Source organism: Pristiophorus japonicus, chromosome 2 (assembly GCF_044704955.1).
Source record: "Pristiophorus japonicus isolate sPriJap1 chromosome 2, sPriJap1.hap1, whole genome shotgun sequence".
Lineage (NCBI taxonomy): Eukaryota > Metazoa > Chordata > Chondrichthyes > Pristiophoridae > Pristiophorus > Pristiophorus japonicus.
This window is the reverse complement of record NC_091978.1, coordinates 370,493,703-370,518,907: the sequence shown is the minus strand read 5'-3', so window position 1 is coordinate 370,518,907 and position 25,205 is coordinate 370,493,703. Positions and strand designations below refer to the sequence as shown.

The 25,205-nt window shown below is 51.3% G+C and overlaps 1 protein-coding gene across 6 annotated transcripts in view; it reads left to right on the top strand.

Moving 5' to 3' along the window:
- The window catches only part of rufy3 (RUN and FYVE domain containing 3), a 113,213-nt gene that overhangs the window by 63,097 nt on the left and 24,911 nt on the right, over positions 1-25,205 (top strand). For all 6 annotated transcript variants that reach the window (XM_070873061.1, XM_070873054.1, XM_070873068.1 and 3 more), the window contains exons 3-11: positions 524-641; positions 1,242-1,343; positions 4,149-4,272; positions 7,298-7,362; positions 8,698-8,763; positions 11,345-11,414; positions 12,995-13,096; positions 16,472-16,588; positions 22,059-22,226. In XM_070873061.1, the coding sequence (XP_070729162.1) occupies positions 524-641; positions 1,242-1,343; positions 4,149-4,272; positions 7,298-7,362; positions 8,698-8,763; positions 11,345-11,414; positions 12,995-13,096; positions 16,472-16,588; positions 22,059-22,226 (932 nt within the window). The remainder of the gene's footprint in view (positions 1-523; positions 642-1,241; positions 1,344-4,148; positions 4,273-7,297; positions 7,363-8,697; positions 8,764-11,344; positions 11,415-12,994; positions 13,097-16,471; positions 16,589-22,058; positions 22,227-25,205) is intronic.

Genomic DNA, 25,205 nt, shown 5'->3' with positions numbered 1-25,205 from the left:
GCCCGCTCCCCTCCACACAGGGTGCCCAAAGATCAGGAGTGTGGGACTGAGGAGCAGCCCCTTCAAATATTGGAAGAGGGGCTGCAACCTCACACACTGAACATACACATGGGACACGGACTCCTCCAGATGGCAGAAATTACAGGCGGCCTGGGAGCCCGTGAACCGACTTAAAAACCGATTGCACCGGACTGCCCCGTGCAACACCCTGCAGGCCAAGTCCCCAATAAATAGAGGGAGGACTCCCGCGTAGAGGGCACTCCAATGGGGATCCCTGCCTCCTCCGGACGGCAAGATGGTGCGCCATGGCGTGTCCGGACGGCAGACGAGGATGGCAACGTGGAAAGTGTGCAAGAGCAGCCCGTACCGGAATCCCCTCCCTCCGCGCAATCAACAGCTCGAACAGCCAGTGAGCATGCTCTCTGCTGCATACATTCCAGGCGTGTTCAGTCTGGATGAAGCACGCGATCCGGCTGATGTGATTTGTTACTAATGTTACTGTGATGTTTTGTTCTTGTACCAGCTAAGAAAACATTCCTGGGACAGAACAAGTCGTTTTGGGGGGCCCTGGAGCTGGTGGAGAAACTGTGTCCCGAAGCGGGAGAAATCACAGTCAGTGTCAAAGACCTCCCGGGTCTTAAGTGAGTATTTCAAGTCCGATATTGCATCCAGTCAAATTGCTCGATCCATTCGGGTACAGAACGCCCACAACCATTACTGCTCCTTAATAACACCAATTCGCATTTGTATAGTGCCTTTCACCGGTGAAGTGTCCTGAGGCACTCACAGGTTTTTACTGTCAGCCGGGGCTCAGTGGGCAGCACACTCGCCTCTGAATTAGAAGGTTGTGGGTTCCAGTCCCGCTCCAGGAACTTGAGCACAAAATCTGGGCTGATACTCCAGAGCAGTACTGAGGGAGCGCCGCACTGTCGGAGGGGCAGTACTGAGGGAGCGCCGCACTGTCGGAGGGGCAGTACTGAGGGAGCGCCGCACTGTCGGAGATGCCGTCTTTCGGATGAGACGTTAAACCGAGGCCCAGTCTGCTCTCTCGGGTGGATGTAAAAGATCCCATGGCCCTACTTCGAAGGAGAGCAGGGGAGTTCTCCCCGGTGTCCTGGCCAATATTTATCCCTTAACCAACATCACATTTGGGACGTCCAGAGGCCATGACAGGCGCTATAGAAATGCATGTCTTTGTGTCTTCACGGACGGATACATTGTCGATCTTTGACCGTTTGCAGGACGCCGGTCGGGAGAGGCAGAGCCTGGCTACGACTGGCCCTGATGCAGAAGAAGCTGTCTGATTATATGAAGGCGTTGATTAATCGCAAGGACCTCCTCAGGTTAGCGGTTTAATATTCCCTCCCGGCGGTGAGGGATTTATGGCTGCACCGGGAACATTGTGTAAACAGACCCTCTGTAAAAGTTTTTAAAAACATTTCAAAAACTCGTCCTTGACCAGTTTGAGTCACCGTTGGATTTACGGGGAGAATAAGTTGAACAAACCGCGGGAGTTAAGGCGTGATTTACACCCCCCACAAACAGAGGTTGGTTTTACAGCCACATTGCAAAGGATCGAATACCTCCTCGGTGCAAACTCCGTTTTCCCTTTGGGGGTGTGGGGAAGGGAAGGGGACCGTGGCTGAGCAATTAGTCTCGGGCAGCGGTGCCAAGCGGGCGATATCGATCGGCGGTCTGTTTTACGCAGTGTCTGATGTTCCGTTCCAGTCAATGAGCGGCCCGACCCAACACCGCCCGTTCTGCGCAACTGCCCGGAGACGAATTTCTAGCACGTTGACTTTAAGGGCTCTTCTCCTTGGGAATAGGAACTTGCCACGGGATAACTGACTCCTCACCTGTAATATACGCACCGGTGAGGATACTCACAGGTTTGTTGAGTTGGGAGTGGCTTTAGCCAGTCACGTGATGTTCATGAGACTCAATAAAACCCCAGCCAGTTGGGTTCGGGGGATCCACGATGGGGGCAGGTGGTTGTGAGCCTGGTGGATGACCTGGTAATGTGTCGTGTGGTTGTTAAACCTTTTGTTAATAAAGCAGGCACTACTGTGCCTGGTCTCCAGTTGTCTTGGATCCCCTTGCCACTTGACCAAGACCTCGCGCCGTCAAGCCCGTGTGGTGGCCGGTGTGCAATGGCCACTCCACGTTAAAAGAACTCAGCACAGGCATCTTCCATTCCTTAATAAACCAACTAGTTCTTAATAGCAATGTGTTCCTATGAATTCTTAAGCAAAGAACCCACGAAGCAAATACATTACACCATAGAAATGGTTCACTGTGTGGCGCGGTTAACGGTTCTTACAATCTTCATTTATATAGCGCCTTTAATGTCGTAAAACGTCCCAAGGCGCTTGACAGGAGCGATTATCAAACAAAATTTGACTCCGAGCCACACAAGGGCTATCCGTACAGGTGGCCCAACAGCTTGGTCAGAGACGTCGGTTTTAAGGAGCGTCTTAAAGGTAGAGAGGCGGAGAGGTTTAGGGAGAGAATTCCAGAGCTTGGGGCCCAGGCAGCAGACCGCACGGCCACCGATGGTGGAGCGATGGAAATCGGGGGATGCTCAAGAGGGCAGAATTGGAGGAGCGCAGAGATCTCGGAGGATTGTGGGGCTGGAGGAGATTACAGCGATAGGGAGGGACGAGGGCCATGGAGCGATTGTGACTTCCTAGTAATATAATGTGTTGTTGCTGAAATTAAATGAAGAACTCTGGCATTTATATTACTAAATAACGTGGCCTCTCAGTATGTTGTTTCCTTTATGTTTATTTCTGGTGCTGTGATGGGTTGCTTGGTTGGCGGCTCTATAGATGCATTGAATTCAGAACGTTGACTCAACCGGCTGCTGTTTGCCATTGCATTAGTTGAGGGAGAGAGTGTTCCCAATGTTTTCAGTTTGTCCGTAGTCAGCAATTGTTGGTCCGGCCTTGGGTAACCTCGTTGATTCCATTCCATCCCTCCTCCTCCCACTAACCAGCGCTTTGTCATTGTTCCCGTTTAAAAGCCGCTCCTCCGAACGGGGGGGGGGGTGGAGTGGGAATCGGAGCGTGTGGCCGCTGATTGCAGTGGGAAGAGAGATCCCAGCACCCCACGCTTGCACAAGGCACCCCCCCAGGTGTCGTTGGGCAAAATGATTTTGACTTGCATCATCCCCATCATAGGCAGTCCCTCGGAATCGAGGAAGACTTGCTTCCACTCATAGAATGAGTCCTTAGGTGGCTGAACAGTCCAATATGGGAGCCACAGTCCCTGTCACAGGTGGGACAGACAGTGGTTGAGGGAAGGGGAGGGTGGGACAGGTTTGCCGCACGCTCCTTCCGCTGCCTGCGCTTGGTTTCTGCATGCTCTTGGCGACGAGACTCGAGGTGCTCAGCGCCCTCCCGGATGCACTTTCCCCACTTAGGGTGGTCTTTGGCCAGGGACTCCCAGGTGTCGGTGGGGATGTTGCACTTTATCAGGGAGGCTTTGAGGGTGTCCCTGTAACGTTTCCTCTGCCCACCTTTGGCTCGTTTGCCATGAAGGAGTTCCTAGTAGAGCGCTTGCTTTGGGAGTCTCGTGTCTGGCATGCGGACATTGTGGCCCACCCAGCAGAGCTGATCAACACTGCATCAGATCATTGCGATGTTCACCAGACTGATCCCTGGGGTGAGAGGGTTGTCCTATAAGGAAAGATTGAGTAGATTGGGCTGATACTCTGGAGTTTAGAAGAATGAGAGGTTATCTCATTGAGATATGTAAGATTCTGAGGGGGATTGACTGGGTAGATGCAGGGAGGGTGTTTCCCCCGGGCTGGGGAGTCTAGAACCAGGGGTCACAGTCTCAGGATAAGGGGTCGACCATTTAGGACTGAGATGAGGAGGAATTTCTTCACTCAGAGGGTGGTGAATCTTTGGAATTCTCTGCCCCAGAGGGCTGTGGAGGCTCAGTCTTTGAGTATATTCAAGGCCGAGATCGATAGATTTTTGGATATTTAGGGAATCGAGGGATATGGGGATAGTGCAGGAAAGTGGAGTTGAGGTCAAAGATCAGCCATGATCATATTGAATGGCGGAGCAGGCTCGGGGGGCCGAATGGCCGACTCCTGCTCCTATTTCTTATGTTCCAATGTTGATCATCTTCTTCCTCCCCAGTGAATTCTACGAGCCGAACGCTTTGATGATGGAGGAGGAGGGAGCGGTGATTGCTGGGCTCCTGGTTGGGCTCAACGTGATCGACGTCAATCTCTGTATGAAGGGAGAGGATTTAGATACTCAGGTAGGAACCGGAGGCCATTCGACCCCTCGAGCCTGACCCGCCATTCATTGAGATCACGGCTGATCTGTATCCTAACTCCATCTTTTATTTTTATTTATTCATTGTTGGGATATGGGCGTCACTGGCAAGGCCGGCATTTATGGACGTGCTTATTTGTACTGCAAAAATGGCCGCCATGCTCCACCCTTTGTCCATGATTGGTCCTCTTGGCGGATTAGCCACATCCTGAAGTTTCACATGAATGTGTCACTGGAACCACTCATCCCAAGGTCTCACTGACTTTGCAAAATGTAACTCGATCCACTTTGACTTCCTGAAGCGACAGAGGACAGAGCTCCCCAGAAGACAGCAAGGGCCAGCCAAAGTGCCTTACCCCAGTCCGTGCATCCCTCCCCCAGTCAAAGTGCCTTACCCCAGTCCGTACATCCCTCCCCCAGTCAAAGTGCCTTACCCCAGTCCGTACATCCCTCCCCCAGCCAAAGTGCCTTACCCCAGTCCGTACATCCCTCCCCCAGCCGAAGTGCCTTACCCCAGACCGTACATCCCTCCCCCAGCCAAAGTGCCTTACCCCAGACCGTACATCCCTCCCCCAGCCAAAGTGCCTTACCCCAGTCCGTACATCCCTCCCCCAGCCGAAGTGCCTTACCCCAGTCCTCGTGCATGCCTTCCCCCCCCCCCCCCCCCATATATGGGCCATTGTGTACGGATTGTTACCAGGTTTATTGGGTACGAAGTGAATAACGACAGTATCGTGACTTCTGGATATCATCCACGCCAACAATGATCCAGAAAGAGGTGTGCCCTAACACATTTTATAGCCAATATCTTGCAAACATGTAACGTAAGATCTTTTTTTAATAAAGCTCCCAGTGTAAAGGTAGTCCTGCAATGAAGCTTGGGTGTGTCGATGAATTCTTCCTGCAGGCAACATGCAGTCAGGGTGCCTCATTTCTGCATTTTTTTCCACACACCATAACTCCCCTGCTCTTGGGTAAAATAGTGCCGTGGGATCTTTTACATCATCCTGAGAAAGCAGACAGGGCCTCAGTTTAATGTCTCATCCAAAAGATGTCACCTCCGACAGTGCGGCACTCCCTCAAGTACTGCCCCTCCGACAGTGCGGCACTCCCTCAGTACTGCCCCTCCGACAGTGCGGCGCTCCCTCAGTACCGCCCCTCCGACAGTGCAGCGCTCCCTCAGTACTGCCCCTCCGACAGTGCGGCACTCCCTCAGTACTGCCCCTCCGACAGTGCGGCGCTCCCTCAGTACTGCCCCTGCGACAGTGCAGCGCTCCCTCAGTACTGCCCCTCCGACAGTGCGGCACTCCCTCAGTACTGCCCCTCCGACAGTGCGGCACTCCCTCAGTACCGCCCCTCCGACAGTGCGGCACTCCCTCAGTACTGCCCCTGCGACAGTGCAGCGCTCCCTCACTACTGCCCCTCCGACTGTGCAGTGCTCCCTCAGTACTGCACTGGGTGTGTCAGCCTCGATTTATGTGCTCAAGTCCCTGGAGTGGGACTTGAACCCACAACCTTCTGACTCAGAGAACATAACATAAGAACATAAGAATTAGGAACAGGAGTAGGCCATCTAGCCCCTCGAGCCTGCTCCGCCATTCAACAAGATCATGGCTGATCTGGCCGCGGACTCAGCTCCACTTACCCGCCCGCTCCCCGTAACCCTTAATTCCCTTATTGGTTAAAAATCTATCTATCTGTGACTTGAATACATTCAATGAGCTAGCCTCAACTGCTTCCTTGGGCAGAGAATTCCACAGATTCACAACCCTCTGGGAGAAGAAATTACTTCTCAACTTGGTTTTAAATTGGCTCCCCCGTATTTTGAGGCTGTGCCCCCTAGTTCTAGTCTCCCCGACCAGTGGAAACAATCTCTCCGCCTCTATCTTGTCTATCCCTTTCATTACTTTAAATGTTTCTATAAGATCACCCCTCATCCTTCTGAACTCCAACGAGTAAAGACCCAGTCTACTCAATCTATCATCATAAGGTAACGCCCTCATCTCCGGAATCAGCCTAGTGAATCGTCTCTGTACCCCCTCCAAAGCTAGTATATCCTTCCTTAAGTAAGGTGACCAAAACTGCACGCAGTACTCCAGGTGCGGCCTCACCAATACCCTGTACAGTTGCAGCAGGACCTCCCTGCTTTTGTACTCCATCCCTCTTGCAATGAAGGCCAACATTCCATTCGCCTTCCTGATTACCTGCTGCACCTGCAAACTAACTTTTTGGGATCCAAAAGAGTTTCATGCACAAGGACCCCCAGGTCCCTCTGCACCTCAGCATGTTGTAATTTCTCCCCATTCAAATAATATTCCCTTTTACTGTTTTTTTTTTCCAAGGTGGATGACCTCACATTTTCCGACATTGTATTCCATCTGCCAAACCTTAGCCCATTCGCTTAACCTATCTAAATCTCTTTGCAAGAGGCGAGAGTATGACCCACTGAGCCACGGCTGACACTATAGATGTAGCTTACAGCTAACCTGGTGTCTACTGTACATGGTCCACGTCTCTGAGCCATACAGGAGGGCGGGTATTACTACAGCTCTGTAGACCATGAGCTCGGTGGCAGTTTTGAGGGCCTGGTCTTCAAACACTCTTTTCCTCAGGTGACCAAAGGCTGTACTGGAGGCGGTGTTGGATCTCGTCGTCGATGTCTGCTCTTGTTGATAGGAGGCTCCCGAGATATGGGAAATGGTCCACGTTGTCGAGGGCCGCGCCGTGGATCTTGATGACTGGGGGGGGCAGTGCTGTGCGGCGGGGTCAGGCTGGTGGAGGACCTTTGTCTTACGGATGTTTAGCGTAAGGCCCATGCTTTCGTACACCTCAGTAAATACGTCGACTATGTCCTGGAGTTCAGCCTCTGTATGCGCGCAGACGCAGGCATCGGTTGTGATGCCAGTTAACGTTTATTTATTTGATACATTGGCTGCGCTGTCTCCCACCATCTTAATGTTGTAAAGCGATGTAACGCCATCCTAACGCAAGTTCCGTTGGTCTTTCAGGTCGGTGTGATCGATTTCTCCCTGTATTTGAAAGACGGAGGCCACAGCAGTAAAACCTGCGAGGGGTGAGTCCCAACATCGTGTTGCTTTGCGCTAACTCTCGCCCATCACAAAATGCCTGTCGCAACCCCAGGACGTCCCACAGCCTGTCACAGCAAACTTTGTTTCTGGGATGTGGGCATCGCTGGCAAGGCCGGCATTTATTGCCCATCCCTAATTGCCCCTTGAGAAGGTGGTGGTGAGCTGCCTTCTTGAACCGCTGCAGTCCGTGTGGTGAAGGTGCTCCCACAGTGCTGTTAGGGAGGGAGTTCCAGGATTGTGACCCAGCGACGATGAAGGAACGGCCGATATATTTCCAAGTCAGGACGGTGTGTGACTCGGAGGGGAACGTGGAGGTGGTGGTGTTCCCATGCGCCTGCTGCCCTTGTCCTTCTAGGTGGTAGAGGTCACGGGTTTGGGAGGTGCTGCCGAAGAAGCCTTGGCGAGTTGCTGCAGTGCATCTTGTAGATGGTACACACTGCAGCCACGGTGCGCCGGTGGTGGAGGGAGTGAATGTTGAAGGTGGTGGATGGGGAGCTGATCAAGCGGCTGCTTTGTCCTGGATGGTGTCGAGCTTCTCGAGTGTTGTTGGAGCTGCACTCATCCAGGCAAGTGGAGAGTATTCCATCACACTCCTGACTTGTGCCTTGTAGACGGTGGAAAGGCTTTGGGGAGTCAGGAGGTGAGACACTCGCCTCAGCACTGCCCCTCCGACAGTGCGGCGCTCCCTCAGCACTGCCCCTCCGACAGTGCGGCGCTCCCTCAGCACTGCCCCTCCGACAGTGCGGCGCTCCCTCTGGGAGTGTTGGCCTCGATTTCTGTGCTCAAGGGTCTGGAGTGGAACTTGAACCCACAACCTTATGACTGAGGGGAGAGCGCTACACACTGAGCTAACGAGAGGAAGGTGACCTAAAAAAGACTAGGCTCGCTTACCACAACAACAACAACGTTATATTTATATAGCGCCTTTAACGTGGTGAAATATCCCAAGGCGCTTCACAGGAGGATTATGAGAACAAAAATTTGACATTGAGTGGCATAAGGAGAAATTAGGGCAGGTGACCAAAAGCTTGGTCAAAGAGGTAGGTTTTAAGGAGCATCTTGAAGGAGGAAAAAGAGGTCGCGAGGCAGAGAGGCTAGGGGCCCAGACAGCTGAAGGCACGGTCACCAATGGTGGAGCGATTATAATCAGGGATGCTCTGGGGGTTGTGGGACTGGAGGAGATTACAGAGATAGGGAGGGGCGAGGGGCCATGGAGGGATCTGAAAACAAGTTTGAGAATTTTGAAATCGTTAATATTCCCTTTAAACTGATACTTCCTCACACTATGTTTTGAAAACGAGAATTACCTTCCTTTCTAGGGATGGACAAATTACTGCCATCTTGGACCAGAAAAACTATGTGGAGGAACTGAACAGACACCTCAGGTAGGAAACCGAGTATTCAATGTGCAACACTAGCTGTACGGCAGAGTCAAGTGTTAAACCTCCACAAATCCTTCCTCACTGAACACAGCTCCATCTACAAAAAAAACATTTACCGGAAATAAAATAAACTACCCCAGAGGGTTGCATAATCAGGGTCATAGTTTCAGAATAAGGGGCCGCCCATTTAAAATGAGGATCAATTTCTTCTCAGAGGGTTGTAAATCTGTGGAATTCTCTGCCCCAGAGAGCTGTGGAGGCTGGGTCATTGAATATATTTAAGGCAGAGCTACACAGATTTTTGAGCGATAAAGGAATAAGGGGTTATGGGGAGCGGGCGGGGAAGTGGAGCTGAGTCCACTTCCCTGCCCGCTCCCCATCAGCCATGATCTTATTGAATGGCGGAGCAGGCTCGAGGGGCCGAATGGCCAACTCCTGCTCCTAATTCTTCTTTATTTTAAAAATCATTGATGGGATGTGGGTGTCGCTGGCAAGGCCGGCATTTATTGCCCATCCCTAATTGCCCCTTGAGAAGGTGGTGGTGAGCCGCCTTCTTGAACCGCTGCAGTCCGTGTGGTGAAGGTGCTCCCACAGTGCTGTTAGGGAGGGAGTTCCAGGATTGTGACCCAGCGACGATGAAGGAACGGCCGATATATTTCCAAGTCAGGATGGTGTGTGACTCTGAGGGGAACGTGGAGGTGGTGGTGTTCCCATGCGCCTGCTGCCCTTGTCCTTCTCGATGGGAAAGGTCACGGGTTTGGGAGGTGCTGCCGAAGAAGCCTTGGCGAGTTGCTGCAGTGCATCTTGTAGATGGTGCACACTGCAGCCAGGGGGCGCCGGTGGTGGAGGGAGTGAATGTTGAAGGAGGTGGATGGGGTTCTTGTGTCTTATATTCTGGGATCACCAGAGCTGTTAAAGTTTCTGGGTGTGCACAGTTCTGGACTCCACATCAGTGAAAGCGTATCAAGACACTTGAGAAGGGACATTAATAAATATTTACAAGGACGATACCAGGACTGGGACGTTATACCCATCAGAGAAGACTGAACAGAGTGGGGCTCGATTCTGTGGAAAGGAGAAGGCTGAGGAGTGACCTGATAGGGGTCTTTAAGATTATGAAAGGGTTCGATAGGGTAGGCGTGGAGAGAATGGGCCCAATTATGGCCATGACTTGCTCCAAGTTTTTTGGAGTAAGTTGGTTTTTTCTGGCGTATATTTAAAAAAACGCCATTTTTCGAAATAAATTTGCACCAGAGTAACTCGGTTAGATACGATTTTTTTTAGTTGAGTTTCTTTTTCCAAAAGGGGGCGTTCCCAGACACTTACACAAGTTTTGGCCATTTATGCCACTTTGGCCAGCTAAAACTTGCTCCAAATCATTAGGTCAGCGTATGTGGGCAGCTCTGAAAAATATTGCAGGCAGTTAAGAAATTGGCGCAGGTTAGTATGTTTAAAGCACCAAGATTTACAAAGCACTAACAGTAATAATCAATCAATCAATAACAAATAAAAAATAGAAGTCCTACCTTTATGCCAGAATCAAGTCTTTTTTTAAAGTCATCCCCCCCCCAGCCCAATCAAAACTCTCCTACCCCACCCCCCCCAATTAAAACTCTCCTACCCCCCACCCCCCCAATTAAAACTCTCCTCACTAAACAAAGCACAACTATCAATAAATAAAAAATAAAACAGAAGTCCTGAAGTCCTACCTCGGCCCGGGAAGTTAGCCGGTCGGCGCGGGAGGCCACTTGGCCGGGGATAGGGTGCGGTGAGATCGGGGTGTCCCTTCGGCCGGGGATAGGGTGCGGTGAGATCGGGGTGTCCCTTCGGCCGGGAATAGGGTGCGGTGAGATCGGGGTGTCCCTTCGGCCGGGGATAGGGGCTGCGAGCATCGGGTCCTGCTCACAGCCCACAGGACACGCTGAGAGGCCAGGAGCATGCGCGCAGACTTCACTGCGCATGCGCGCAGCTGCCGACGGTGTTTTCTGCGCTGGTATGTTGCTCCGCCCCCCCCCCCACCCCACTTCACTAACTGCGCCACGCTGGGACACGCGAGACTCGGCAGAGCGAGCAGGATGGGACCCCTTTTTTCCGGCACCGTTTCCAGCGCGCAAAGTCGGTGCATTTAGGGTAAGTGCGCCGAAAAAAGGGGTTGGGGAAAATTGGGCCCATTGTTTCCCCTTGTGGACGAGACCAGAACTGGGGGCCATCAATATCAGACAGTCACTAATAAACCCAATGGGGAATTCAGGAGAAACCTCTTTACCCAGAGAGCGGTGAGAATGTGGAACTCGCTGCCACAGGGAGGGGTTGAGGTGAATAGTATCGATGTATTTAAGGGGAAGCTGGATAAACACATGGGGGAGAAAGGAATAGAAGGATATGGTGATGGGGTGAGATGGAGAGGGGTGGGAGGGGGCTGGTGTGGAGCATAAACCCCGGCACGGAGCGGTGGGGCATAAACCCCGGCACGGAGCGGTGGGGCATAAACCCCGGCACGGAGCGGTGGGGCTCAGTGGCCTGTTTCTGGGCTGTACACGCGATGTATGTAGAACATGTGCCTAATCAGTTTATCTCCTTACAGTGCCACTGTAAATAATCTACAAGCAAAAGTGGATGCGTTGGAAAAATCAAACACGAAGCTGACTGAGGAGGTGAGTGAAAGCTGGGAAAAGATACTGCCTCCGTTCTCGGTCCGTGACCTCGCTCTGCAGAGAATTACAGAGTGTGTGACTGAGAGAGAATGGGAATAGATGTTCAGAGGTGGCCTGGCTTTATGTTACCAGGCGAGCCAGTGCTCGGTAATTGTTGTCAGTGATTGAACGCAATAAACGGGCAGATGCCACCAATATGTTGACATTAACAGAGCATCACAGGGCAGAAAGAAGGAAAGACTTGCATTTCTATAGCATCTTTCACAACCACCCGGACGTCAATTTGCGTACAGCAATCTCCCAAAAACAACGTGATAATGACCGGATAATCTGTTTATTGGCCCAGGACACCGGGGATAACTCCCCTGCTCTTCGTCGAAATAGTGCCGTGGGATCTTTTACGTCCACCTGAGAGAGCAGACGGGGCCTCGGTTTAATGACTCATCCGAAACAGTGTGGCACTCCCTCAGTACTGCCCCTCCGACAGAGCAGTACTTCTTCAGTACTGCCCCTCCGACAGTGCGGCACTCCCTCTGCACTGCACTGGGAGCGTCGGCCTAGAATTTTGTGCTCAAGTCCCTGGAGTGGGACTTGAACCCACAACCTTCTGACTCCGAGGCGAGAGTGCTGCCCACTGAGCCACGGCTGACATTGGCTAAATTGAATTTCGGGGTACTTTTTCCTGGGGATGGGAGGGCGGGGTGGGGAGGAGATTGGTGGGGGTGGGGGCTACAGCCATAGCCACCTACCCTTTACAATGATGGGGGGTGGGGTGGGGCAGGGGTGGAAGGTCGGGGGTTATGTGCACCCATTGGATGTGAGATCCCCCCACGCTGCACGTTAACCCAGTATTCCAGGTTGGTGTTCCAGATTCTGCTTTTCTGGGATTGTCCAGAGTGGGGGCGTGAACCCTTAGCCTTTTGGGTCACAGGTGGGTACACTCCCACTGGGCCAAAGGCTCCAGTCCCCCCTCTTTCTGGCTTAAAGTTTTCAATTCCACCTTTTTAGTTTGTGGAACTTGTCTTATGAGGAAAGGTTGAGCAGGTTGGGCCCGAATTCATTGGAGTTCAGAAGAATGAGAGGTGATCTTATCGAAACATGTAAGATTCTGAGGGGGCTTGACACGGTAGATGCAGAGAGGATATTTCCCCTCGTGGGGGAATCTAGAACTAGGGGGCACAGTCTCAGAATAAGGGGTCGCCCATTTAAAACTGAGATGAGGAGGAATTTCTTCTCGCAGAGGGTTGTAAGTCTGTGGAATTCTCTGCCCCAGAGAGCTATGGAGGCTGGGTCATTGAATATATTTAAGGCGGAGAGAGACAGATTTTTGAGCGATAAGGGATTGAAGGGTTATGGGGAGCGGGCGGGGAAGTGGAGCTGAGTCCATGATCAGATCAGCCATGATCTTATTGAATGGTGGAGCAGGCTCGAGGGGCCGAATGGCCGACTCCTGCTCCTATTTCTTATGTAATTTTGCTGTGGCAGTTTTTTTTTTTGTTGCTGCCAAGTTTATGGCGGTATTTCTGTCTTGTGGAACATGGAAGTTTGGATTTATTCTATTCTTCCCCCCACTCCCACAGCTCGCCGTGGCGAATAACCGGATCATCACTTTGCAGGAAGAGACGGAGCGAATCAAACAGGAAAACGCTTACTACTTGGAGTCCACTCGGAAAAAGATGGAAGTATGTTCCTTGGTTGGGGGGTGAGGAGGGTGAGGGCAGTGGAGGGGAGGGAGGGGAGGGGGAGGAGGGAGAGAGGCGAGAACCGGGGGAGGGGAGCGAGGGGAGGATCGTCGAATGGGGGGGCCCATTGTCTCATTTGTGAAAGTTGGCCTTCGAAATCCACCTGGCACTTGGGGAAATCTTTTAACATCTTTTCACGCGTGCCTGGCAAAGAGTCCTCGTCTTGTCAAGGAGGGGAGGGGAGGGTGGAGACAGAGCCACTTTGTTAGCAGCCGCGCCTGTGAGACATTACGAGGGCGCCACGCGACCGTTAGCCCTCTGACGACTGCCCAAGTTGCCAGTATTAGTTTACGACCAAAAAAAAAGCTTGAATGGGAATTGTTGGATGGTGCGAATAAACGTGTATATTGTGTAACGAGCGGCTCCCAGTTGTAACCAGGACGATGGGCTGAGCGAGCTCGGGCCGAGGGGCTCCGGGTTTGACCCCTGCCCTGTGCCGAGTTCACCCGTCTCGGTCCGAGCCCCTGGGATTCCTGCCTCTCGTCACCGCCCAGTGACCGCTGCTGCACAGAACACTTGGACACGTGGCCTCGAAAGTCCTGCTCGATGCAGCCAATTAAATTGCAGGGCTACGGGAAAAGAGCGGGGGGGCGGGGGTAGAGAGTGGGACTGATTGGATCGCTCTGTCACGGAGCCGGCACAGGCTCGATGGTCTCCTCCTGTATGATCCTAAAACACGAGGAAACAACAACTTGCTATAGTGCCGTTAACGTAGTTTTAAAAACCTCCTGCGGCGCTTCACAGCAGTGATTATCAGACAAAATTTGACACCGAGCCACATTGGGAGATATTGGGGCAGGTGACCATAAGCTTGGTCATAGAGGGCGGGTTTAATGAGCGTGTTAAACGGGGAGAGAGAGAGGCGGAGAGGTTTAGGGAGGGAGTTTCACAGCTCAGGGCCCCAGGCAACAGAAGGCCCGGTTGATGAAGAGTTGTGCCAGAAGGAGCTGGTCCTGTTTGTGGTGGAACCACAGTAACGGTCCCGTTCTCACGACAATCTGCTCCGCCCATCGTCCAGCCCGAGTCACGGGGCAAGAACGGACCGTTTCCATGTTTCCATGGGTTTGGTTCAAGGTTCCAGCAGTACAAGGAAAACCTTGCTACAACTGTACAGGGCTCTGGTAAGACCACACCTGGAGCACTGCACACAGGTTTGCTCTCCTTATCCGAGAAAGGACATACTTGCCTAACAGGAGGTGCAACAAAGGTTCACCAGATTGGTCACTTGGGATGAGAGAGCGTTTTATTTGTTCCTGGGATGTGGGCGTCGCTGGCAAGGCTGGCATTTATTGCCCATCCCTAATTGCTCCTTGAGAAGGTGATGGTCAGCCAACTACCATTACCACGAGTAGAGCGCTTGCTTTGGGAGTCTCGTGTTGGGCATGCGGACAATGTGGCCTACTTAGCGGAGCTGATCGAGTGTGGTCAGTGCTTCGATGCTGGGGGTGTTGGCCTGGTCGAGGACGCTAACGTTGGTGCGTCTGTCCTCCCAGGGAATTTGCAGACTCCCAAAGCAAGTGCTCTACTCGGAACTCCTTCACGGCAAGCGAGCCCCAGGTGGGCAGAGGAAATGTTACAAGGACACCCTCAAAGCCTCTCTGTAAAAGTGCAACATCCCCACTGACACCTGGGAGTCCCTGGCCAAAGACCGCCCTAAGTGGAGGAAGTGCATCCGGGAGGGCGCTGAGCACCTCGAGTCTTGTCGCCGAGAGCGTGCAGAAACCAAGCGCAGGCAGCGGAAGGAGCGTGCGGCAAACCTGTCCCACCCACCCCTTCCCTCAACCACTGTCTGTCCCACCTGTGACAGGGACTGTGGTTCCTGTATTGGACTGCTCAGTCACCTGAGAACTTTTAGAGTGGAAGCAAGTCTTCCTCGATTTCGAGGGACTGCCTATGAGGATGATTACCATTGCTATTCTTATGAGGAGAGATTGAGTAGATTGGGCCTATACTCTCTGGAGTTTAGAAGAATGAAAGGTGAACATAAGAAATAGGAGCAGGAGTCGGCCATTCGGCCCCTCGAGCCTGCTCCACCATTCAATACAATCATGGCTGATCTGATCATGGACTCAGCTCCACTTCCCTGCCCGCTCCCCATAACCCTTCACTCCCTTATCGCTCAAAAATCTGTCTCTCTCCGCCTTAAATATATTCAATGACCCAGCCTCCACAGCTCCCTGGGGCAGAGAATTCCACAGATTTACAACCCTCTGAGAGAAGAAATTCCTCCTCATCTCAGTTTTAAATGGGCGACCCTTTATTCTGAGACTATGTCCCCTAGTTTGAGTTTCCCCTATGATCTCATTGAATCGTACAAGATTCTGAGGGGGCTTGACAGGGTAGATGCAGGGAGGATGTTTCCCCCGGGCTGGGGAGTCTCGAACCAGGGGTCACAGTCTCAGGATAAGGGGTCGGCCATTTAGGACTGAGATGAGGAGGAATTTCTTCACTCAGAGGGTGGTGAATCTTTGGAATTCTCTGCCCCAGAGGGCTGTGGAGGCTCAGTCTTTGAGTATATTCAAGGCCGGGATCGACAGATTATTGGACTCTCGGGGAATCGAGGGATCGGGCGGGAAAGTGGAGTTGAGGTCGAAGATCAGCCATGATCTCATTGAATGGCGGAGCAGGCTCGAGGGGCCATGTGGCCGACTCCTGCTCCTAATTATGTTCTTGAGGTAAAATTGCTGAATTTCTGGAGTACTGCGTACAGTTTTGGTCTCCGTATTTAAGGAAGGATATACTTGCTTTGGAGGCAGTTCAGAGAAGGTTCACTCGGTTGATTCCTGAGATGAGGGGGTTAACTTCTGGGGAAAGGTTGAACATGTTGGGCCCGAATTCATTGGCGTTTAGAAGAATGAGAGGTGATCTTATTTAAACATATAAGATTCTGAGGGGGCTGGACAGGGTGGATGCAGCGAGGATGTTTCCCCTCGTGGGGGAATCTAGAACTAGGGGACATAGTCTCAGAATAATGAGTCGCCCATTTAAAATGGAGATGAGGAGGAATTTCTTCTCAGAGGGTTGTAAATCTGTGGAATTCTCTGTCCCAGAGACCTGTGGGGGCTGGGTCATTGAATACATTTAAGGCAGAGATACAGATATTTGAACGATAAGGGAGTGAAGGGTTATGGTGAGCGGGCGGGGAAGTGGAGCTGAGCCCATGATCGGATCAGCCATGATCTGATTGAATGACGGAGCAGGCTCGAGGGGCCGAGTGGCCGACTCCTGCTCCTATTTCTTCTGTTCTTGAGACAGATTTGGTGAGTCCCGATGCCTTGACGCAGGATGTGTTTGTGTGTGTGTGTGTGTGTGCAGGTGCCGAAGCAGGATGGGAACGGCGAGGGACAGATGCACAGACAGCCCCGCCACAGCACGGACGACGTGCACAGCGAGACCAAGAAACAGCTCAAGGAGGAAACTCAGCTGCGGCTGGTAGGTCAGCACAGTGCGATCCCGCGAGAACAGCCAGGGCCCGTCAGACATGTCCGGTGCTGGCTGCTCGGGTTGAATTTGCATGGATTTATTTGCCAGTGGGGGTTTTTGTAAGCTCAGCGCTGTCCCCCTGTAAGGTTTCTTTTTTTTTAAATAAAAATAAAAATGAATTCTCGGGCTATGGCGTAACCTACAGGGCTATGGACCGAGAGCTGGAAAGTGGGATTAGGCTGGGGTAGCTCTTTGTCGGCCGGCACGGACACGATGGGCCGAAATGGCGGCCTCCTGTGCTGTTAATTTCTATGATTCTATGAATACAACTGAGTGTCTCGCTAGGCCATTTCAGAGGACAGTTAAGAGTCTACCACATTGCTGTGGGTCTGGAGTAACATATAGGCCCAGACTGGGTAAGGACGGAAGATATACTTCCCCAAAGGACATTTGTAAACTGGTTGGAGTTTTTAAATGACAATCCGACAACTTTATCGGCACTTTTTACTGATAACAGACTTTTAGTTCTGGAGTTTATATAAAAAAAAAACTGAATTCAGAATTGTCAAACTGCTCGTGGTGGGATTTTGAACTCGATGTGCTCTGCATTACTGGCTCAGTAACATTCCCCTACGCTAAGTTGTGACCAGTGTTCCTGGCGCAGTCCAGGAACAGCTTTTGCAATCTTAAATTTCGTGCATGCGCGGAACTGTTAATGGACTGCGCACCCAAAAGAAATATTAGAGGAAACAATTGGTTTTATTTTATTCATTCTGGGTATGTGGGCGTCGCTGGCAAGGCCGGCATTTATTGCCCATCCCTAATTGCCCCTTGAGAAGGTGGTGGTGAGCCGCCTTCTTGAACCGCTGCAGTCCGTGTGGTGAAGGTGCTCCCACAGTGCTGTTAGGGAGGGAGTTCCAGGATTGTGACCCAGCGACGATGAAGGAACGGCCGATATATTTCCACGTCAGGATGGTGTGTGTGTGACTTCATAGAATCATAGAAATTTACAGCACGGATACATCTTTGGGTTTTTCCTGATTTTACTTGCAAACATTCTTTCATGCTCTCTCTTTGCTTTCCTGATATCTTTTTTAATTGCACCCCTGAACTTATACACCTCTAGAGTTTCTGCAGTGTTGCGTTCCCGGTATCTGTCATAAGCTTCCCTTTATTTCTTTCTCTTACCCTGTATGTCCCTTGACATCCAGGGGGCTCTATATTTGTTAGCCCCACTGATTTTTCTACAGGCACATACTTGCTCTGTACCCTCAGGATCTTCTCCTTGAATGTCTCCCACTGCTCCGACACTGATTTACCATCAAGTAGCCGTTTCCAGTCCACTTTGGCCAAATCTCAGCTCAGCAAAATTGGCTTTACCCCAATTGAGCACTTTTATTCCTGGTCCCTCTTTGTCCTTTTCCATAACTACCCTAAATCTGACTGAATTATGATCACTAGCACATAGACTCGGAAGGGAACGTGGAGGTGATGGTGTTCCCATGCGCCTGCTGCCCTTGTCCTTCTAGGCGGTAGAGGTCGCGGGTTTGGGAGGTGCTGGAGAAGCCTTGGCGAGTTGCTGCAGTGCATCTTGTAGATGGTGCACACTGCAGCCACGGTGCACCGCTGGTGGAGGGAGTGAATGTTGAAGGTGGGGGATGGGGGGGCCGATCACGCGGGCTGCTTTGTCCTGGATGGTGTCGAGCTTCTCGAGTGTTGTTGGAGCTGCAACTCATCCAGGCAAGTGGAGAGTGTTCCATCACACTCCTGACTTGTGCCTTGTAGACGGTGGAAAGGCTTTGGGGAGTCAGGAGGTGAGACACTCGCCCCAGAATACCCAGCCTCTGACCTGCACTTGTAGCCACAGTATTGTGACTGTGTGTTGGAAGTGGGGACACTGGACCCTCTCCATTTGCTTTGAACGGACCGACTCTGATACTGCAGTCGAGTTCAGTGTGCCTGTGATGAAAGGTTCAAGTGCTAATCTGGCATCATTAGACTCGCGTGATACAGCGAGATCCACCTCCGAGTTTTCTGAAATCCAGGGCTGTTTAGCTCGGGGATTGTCCCATGCCCAGCCGGCCTAGCGCCCTGAGAGAGGTGTGTAACGCCTCCCCTAGCGCCCCGACCCACACTCTGCTCGCAAAGCCCTTACAGAAACCTTTGCTCACATACAGAGTGAACATTATGGGTTGGAGTTTCGGTCTTCTGCCGTCCCTGTTAGCGCCCCGGAGGAGCAGCAATGGCGGGGGTGAGCTGTTCCGGGCGGAGGCCAGCTTCCTTCGCCCTGCTGGGGGGGGGGGGGGTGTTTCGGGGCCGGTTTGGGTGGGAGCACGGAGCATTACCACCCAGGAGAGGCAGGCCGGTGTGCAATGCCCCCTGGGTGCGACACCGGCTCGATTTTTGGCTCCTACCCGATCCGCAGCGCCCCCTGCTGGGAGCGCCTGGGAAAGCGGGCGGCCCGAGCTGTAGCGTCCACCTCCGGTCAGTGTGATTGGTTTTTTTCCGATTTATGTTGTGGTGGCGTGGGATATGTATTGGGAATGTTTTTGGTGGGTGTTTTGCAGATTATTCGCCCCCCCCCCCCCCCCACCCCCCCCAGGCCTCTCTCAGACCGCTCCGAGGCCGGCTGTTTAGCTCGGGGATTGTCCCATGCTCAGCCGGCCTAGCGCCCTGAGAGAGGTGTGTAACGCCTCCCCTAGCGCCCCGACCCACACTCGGAGCCCAGCCGACCAATTTAGCCGACTGAGGCGCAAACTGTTCCCGGGCGCAAACTTTACCGGCCACCGCCATTACCGCCCCGAAATGAGCAGAACTTAGTTTCGGATTTACCGACAGGAATCTACAGTCTTGGGCTCAGAAACTTTTTGTGATTTGTGTTACATAGAAACATAGACAATAGGTGCAGGAGTAGGCCATTTGGCCCTTCGAGCCTGCACCACCATTCAATAAGATCATGGCTGATCATTCCCTCAGTACCCCTTTCCTGCTTTCTCTCCATACCCCTTGATCCCTTTAGCCGTAAGAGCCATATCTAACGCCCTCTGGAATATATCCAAGAACTGGCATCAACAACTCTCCTGTGGTAGGGAATTCCACAGGTTAACAACTCTCTGAGTGAAGAAGCTTCTCCTCATCTCAGTCCTAAATAGCTTACCCCTTATCCTTAGGCTGGTTCTGGACTTTCCCAACATCGGGAATATTCTTCCTGCATCTAACCTGTCCAGTCCCGTCAGAATTTTATATGTTTCTATGAGATCCCCTCTCATCCTTCTAAACTCCAGTGAATAAAGGCCCAGTCGATCCAGTCTCTCCTCATATGTCAGTCCTGCCATCCCTGGAATCAGTCTGGTGAACCTTCGCTGCACTCCCTCAATAGCAAGAATGTCTTTCCTCAGATTAGGAGAACAAAACTGAACACAATATTCCAGGTGAGGCCTCACCAAGGCCCTGTACAATTGCAGTAAGACCTATACTCAAATCCCCTAGCTGTGAAGGCCAACATACCATTTGCCGCCTTCACCTGCTGTACCTGTATGCCAACTTTCAATGACTGATGAACCATGATACCCAGGTCTCGTTGCACCTCCCCTTTTCCTAATCTGCCGCTATTCAGATAATATTCTGCCTTCGCGTTTTTGCCCCCAAAGTGGATAACCTCACATTTATCCACATTATACTGCATCTGCCATGTATTTGCCCACTCACCTAACCTGTCCAAGTCACCCTGCAGCCTCTTAGCGTCCTCCTCACAGCTCACGCCGCCACTCAGCTTAATGTCATCTGCAAACTTGGAGATATTACACGCAATTCCTTCATCTAAATCATTGATGTATATTGTAAATAGCTGGAGTCCCAGCACTGAGCCCTGCGGCACCCCACTAGTCACTGCCTGCCATTCTGAAAAGGACCCGTTTATCCCGACTCTCTGCTTCCTGTCTGCCAACCAGTTCTCTATCCACGTCAGTATATTACCCCCAATACCATGTGCTTTAATTTTGCACACCAATCTCTTGTGTGGGATCTTGTCAAAAGCCTTTTGAAAGTCCAAATACACCACATCCACTGGTTCTCCCTTGTCCACTCTACCAGTTACATCCTCAAAAAATTCTAGAAGATTTGTCCAGCATGATTTCCCTTTCATAAATCCATGCTGACTTGGACCGATCCTGTCACTGCTTTCCAAATGTGCTGCTATTTCATCTTTAATAATTGACTCCAACATTTTCCCCACTACTGATGTCAGGCTAACCGGTCTATAATTACTCGTTTTCTCTCTCCCTCCTTTTTTAAAAATTGGTGTTACATTAGTTACCCTCCAGTCCATAGGAACTGATCCAGAGTCGATAGACTGTTGGAAAATGATCACCAATGCATCCACTATTTCTAGGGCCACTTCCTTAAGTACTCTGGGATGCAGACTATCGGGCCCCAGGGATTTATCGGCCTTCAATCCCATCAATTTCTCTAACACAATTTCCCGTTGTGTAAAGTCTGCAGTTTAGGAATTGAACTTGGGCAACAGAAGAGGAGGAGACTTTAGTAAATAGTTTGTGATTCGCAGCGATAATTCGTAGTAACTTTCAGGGCGACAGTGTTTTTTAAGAATGTGATTTTTAGCAAAATGGTTCATTGGTAATTTCTTGGCATAGAGAAATGTGCTGGCAAGCAATTTGACTTTGAAAGGATTTGATTGAGTGGTTTTGATAGAATTAAATAAGGAGAAACTGTGACAGGAGGGTTGGTAACCAGAGGGACACAGATTTAAGGCGATTGGCAAAAGAACCAGGGGGGGAGATGAGGAGAATTTATTTTACGCAGCGAGTTGTTGTGATCGGGAATGCGCTGCCTGAAAGGGCGGTGGGAGCAGATTCAATAGTGACTTTCAAACCGGAAATTGGATGAATACTTGAAGGGGATAAATTTTCCGGACTGTGGGGAAAGAGCTGGGGGAGTGGGACTGATTGGATCGCTCTATCACAGAGCCGACACAGGCTCGATGGGCCGAATAGAAACATAGAAACATAGAAAATAGGTGCAGGAGCAGGCCATTCAGCCCTTCTAGCCTGCACCGCCATTCAATGAGTTCATGGCTGAACATGAAACTTCAGTACCCCCTTCCTGCTTTCTCGCCATAACCCTTGATCCCCCGAGTAGTAAGGACTTCATCTAACTCCCTTTTGAATATATTTAGTGAATTGGCCTCAACTACTTTCTGTGGTAGAGAATTCCACAGGTTCACCACTCTCTGGGTGAAGAAGTTTCTCCTCATCTCGGTCCTAAATGGCTTACCCCTTATCCTCAGACTGTGACCCCTGGTTCTGGACTTCCCCAACATTGGGAACATTCTTTCCTGTGCTGTGTGATTCTATGATTCCAGTGTAGTTTGGACACCTACTCCAGACCAGGTGTCCGATTTTTGGGGGATGTTCACTTTGAATACAAGATTTTAAGGTGTTTGTGCGTCTGTGTGGTTTAGGATGTTGAGAAAGAGCTGGAGGTACAGATTGGGATGAAACAAGAGATGGAACTGGCCATGAAAATGCTAGAGAAGGATATCTGTGACAAGCAGGATGTGCTGGTGACATTTCGACAACAGCTGGATGATGTCCAGGGTCTCAACCACGAACTCTCCCAAAAGGTTCAGGTAAGGAAAGGAGCGAGACACTTTATACAACAGTTGTATTTATATAGCGCCTTTAACATGGTGAAACATCCCAGGGTGCTTCACAGGAGCCATTATAAAACAACATTTGACACCGAGTCGCAAAAAGAGATATCGGGACATGGAAAAGGTAGGTTTTATGGAGCGTCTTAAAGAAGGAGAGAAAGAAAGAAAGACTTGGATTTATTTAGCGCCTTTCACGACCACCGGACGCCTCAAAGCGCTTTACAGCCAGTGAAGTCCTTTTGCGAGTGTAGTCGCTGTTGTAATGTGGGAAAGAGAGAGGCAGAGGGAGGGAGTTCCAGAGCTTGGGGCCCAGGCAGCTGAAGGCACGGCCACCGATGGTGGAGCGATTATAATCAGGGATGGTCAGGAGAGCAGAATTGGAGAAGCGCAGACATCTCGGTGTGGGGGAGGGGGGAGGGGGGGGGGTTGTAGGGCTGGAGGAGATTACAGAGATAGTGAAGGAGGGGGGGGGGGGGGGCGCGAGGGCCATGAGGGATTAAGGTTGAGAATTTTAAAATCGATGGTTCCCGATCGGGCAACCCCAATGTAGGTTGGCGAGCACACGGGGTGATGGGTGAGCGGGACTCGGTGCGAGTTAGGACACGGGTCAGCGAGCACGCGGGGTGATGGGTGAGCGGGACTCGGTGAGAATTAGGACACGGGTCAGCGAGCACACGGGGTGATGGGTGAGCGGGACTCGGTGAGAGTTAGGACACGTGTCAGCGAGCACACGGGGTGATGGGTGAGCGGGACTAGGTGCGAGTTAGGACACGGGTCAGTGAGCACACGGGGTGATGGGTGAGCGGGACTCGGTGAGAGTTAGGACACGGGGCAGTGAGCACAGGGGGTGATGGGTGAGCGGGACTGGGTGCGAGTTAGGACACGGGTCAGTGAGCACACGGGGTGATGGGTGAGCGGGACTGGGTGCGAGTTAGGACACGGGTCATTGAGCACAGGGGGTGATGGGTGAGCGGGACTGGGTGCGAGTTAGGACACGGGGTCAGTGAGCACAGGGGGTGATGGGTGAGCGGGACTCGGTGCGAGTTAGGACACGGGTCAGTGAGCACAGGGGGTGATGGGTGAGCGGGACTCGGTGCGAGTTAGGACACGGGGTCAGTGAGCACAGGGGGTGATGGGTGAGCGGGACTGGGCTTGAGGTATCCTCGGAAACTGAGGAAAGAAATGAAAGCATTATGTCTATCAGGCACATAACAATTAATGGACCAGGCAGCCCTTGTCTCTGTTCTTGCAAGCATCTCCCATCAGTCACTGACAAAAGAATTGAGTGACTAGCGACCATCTCCTTGAGGGGAGGTTAGCACTGTATCTTGGGGTGAGGCTGCTCTATCTAAGATAGAAGGCCATTCAGCCCCTCCAGTCTGTTCAGCCCATTCCGTTAGATTGTTCCTGACCTGTACCTTAATCCCAGCTTACCCGCCTTGGTTCCGTAACCTTTTAATACACTTAACCAACAAAAATTTGTCAATCTCAGTTTTGTAAATTTTCGGTTAACCTGGCCAGGGTAGTCATCTCGCCACAGAGATAAATCTGCGATACGTGGCTCACAGCTCAAAGGTGTGCGGGACAGGACAAGAAACATCTTTCCCTCCCCCTCCCCATCTGATACTAATTAGTGAAACGTTTCCTGCAGGGGGAAGCGTACTGTCTCGTCCTAATTCAAAGTCTCTCTTCATTGGATAATCCACATTTATTTCAGAGCAAAATTAAGAGATGGGGCTCAACGTCGCTTTTGTCTTTCGGGTGAGACGTTAAACCGAGGCCCCGTCTTCTCTCTCGGGTGGATGTAAAAGATCCCACGGCCGCTATTTCAAAGAAGAGCAGGGGAGTTATCCCCGGTGTCCTGGGGCCAATATTTATCTCTCAATCAACATAAAAAAACAGATTATCCGGTCATTATCACATTGCTGTTTGTGGGAGCTTGCTGTGCGCAAATTAGTTGCCGCATTTCCCACATTACAACAGTGACTACACTTCAAAAAGTACTTGATTGATGGTAAAGCACTTTGAGACATCCGGTGGTCATGAAAGGCGCTATAGAAATGCAAGTCTTTCTTTACTTTGTCTTTACTTTTTCTTTCTTATCTCTCTCCCTCTATCTCTTTTCTCCCCTTCCTTTCTTTTTCTTTCTTGGAGGCACTGGACAAGTTATGACCTTGATGAGTGGACACGGTTGTACTTTCACTTTTCCCACTGAATTAAATCCAAGCACCACCTCATTTTACAGTCGTATACGGGGGGAGGTTCATTAACAACAGTTTTTGCTCAGCATGGGCTAGAATCCAATTTAGTATTACATCGTTTTCTATCTCTTTATCTGCTAGAAATGGCAAACACTATTACCCGAAACACAGAATACAAGAGCAGGGGGGGTTATGCTTGAACGGTATAAAACACTGGTTAGGCCACAGCTGGAGTACTGCGTGCAGTTCTGGTCACCACATTACAGGAAAGATGTGATTGCACTGGAGAGGGTACAGAGGAGATTTACGAGGATGTTGCCTGGACTGGAGAATTTTAGCTATGAGGAAAGGCTTGGGGTTGTTTTCTTTGGAACAGAGGAGGCGGAGGGGAGACCTTATTGAGGTGTATAAAATTATGAGGAGCCTGGATAGAGTGGATAGGATGGACCTATTTCCCTTGGCAGAGGGGTCAACAACCAGGGGGTATAGATTTAAAGTAATTGGGGGGAGGGTTTAGAGGGGATTTGAGGGGAAATTTCTTCACCCAGAGAGTGGTGGGGGTCTGGAACTCACGGCCTGAAAGGGTGGTACAGGCAGAAACCCTCACCACATTTAAAAGATACCTGGATGTGCACCTGAAGTGTCGTAACCTACAGGGCTACGGACCCAGAGCTGGAAAGTGGGATTAGGCTGGGTAGCTCTTTGTCGGCCGGCACGGACATGATGGGCCGAATGGCCTCCTTCCGTGCTGTAA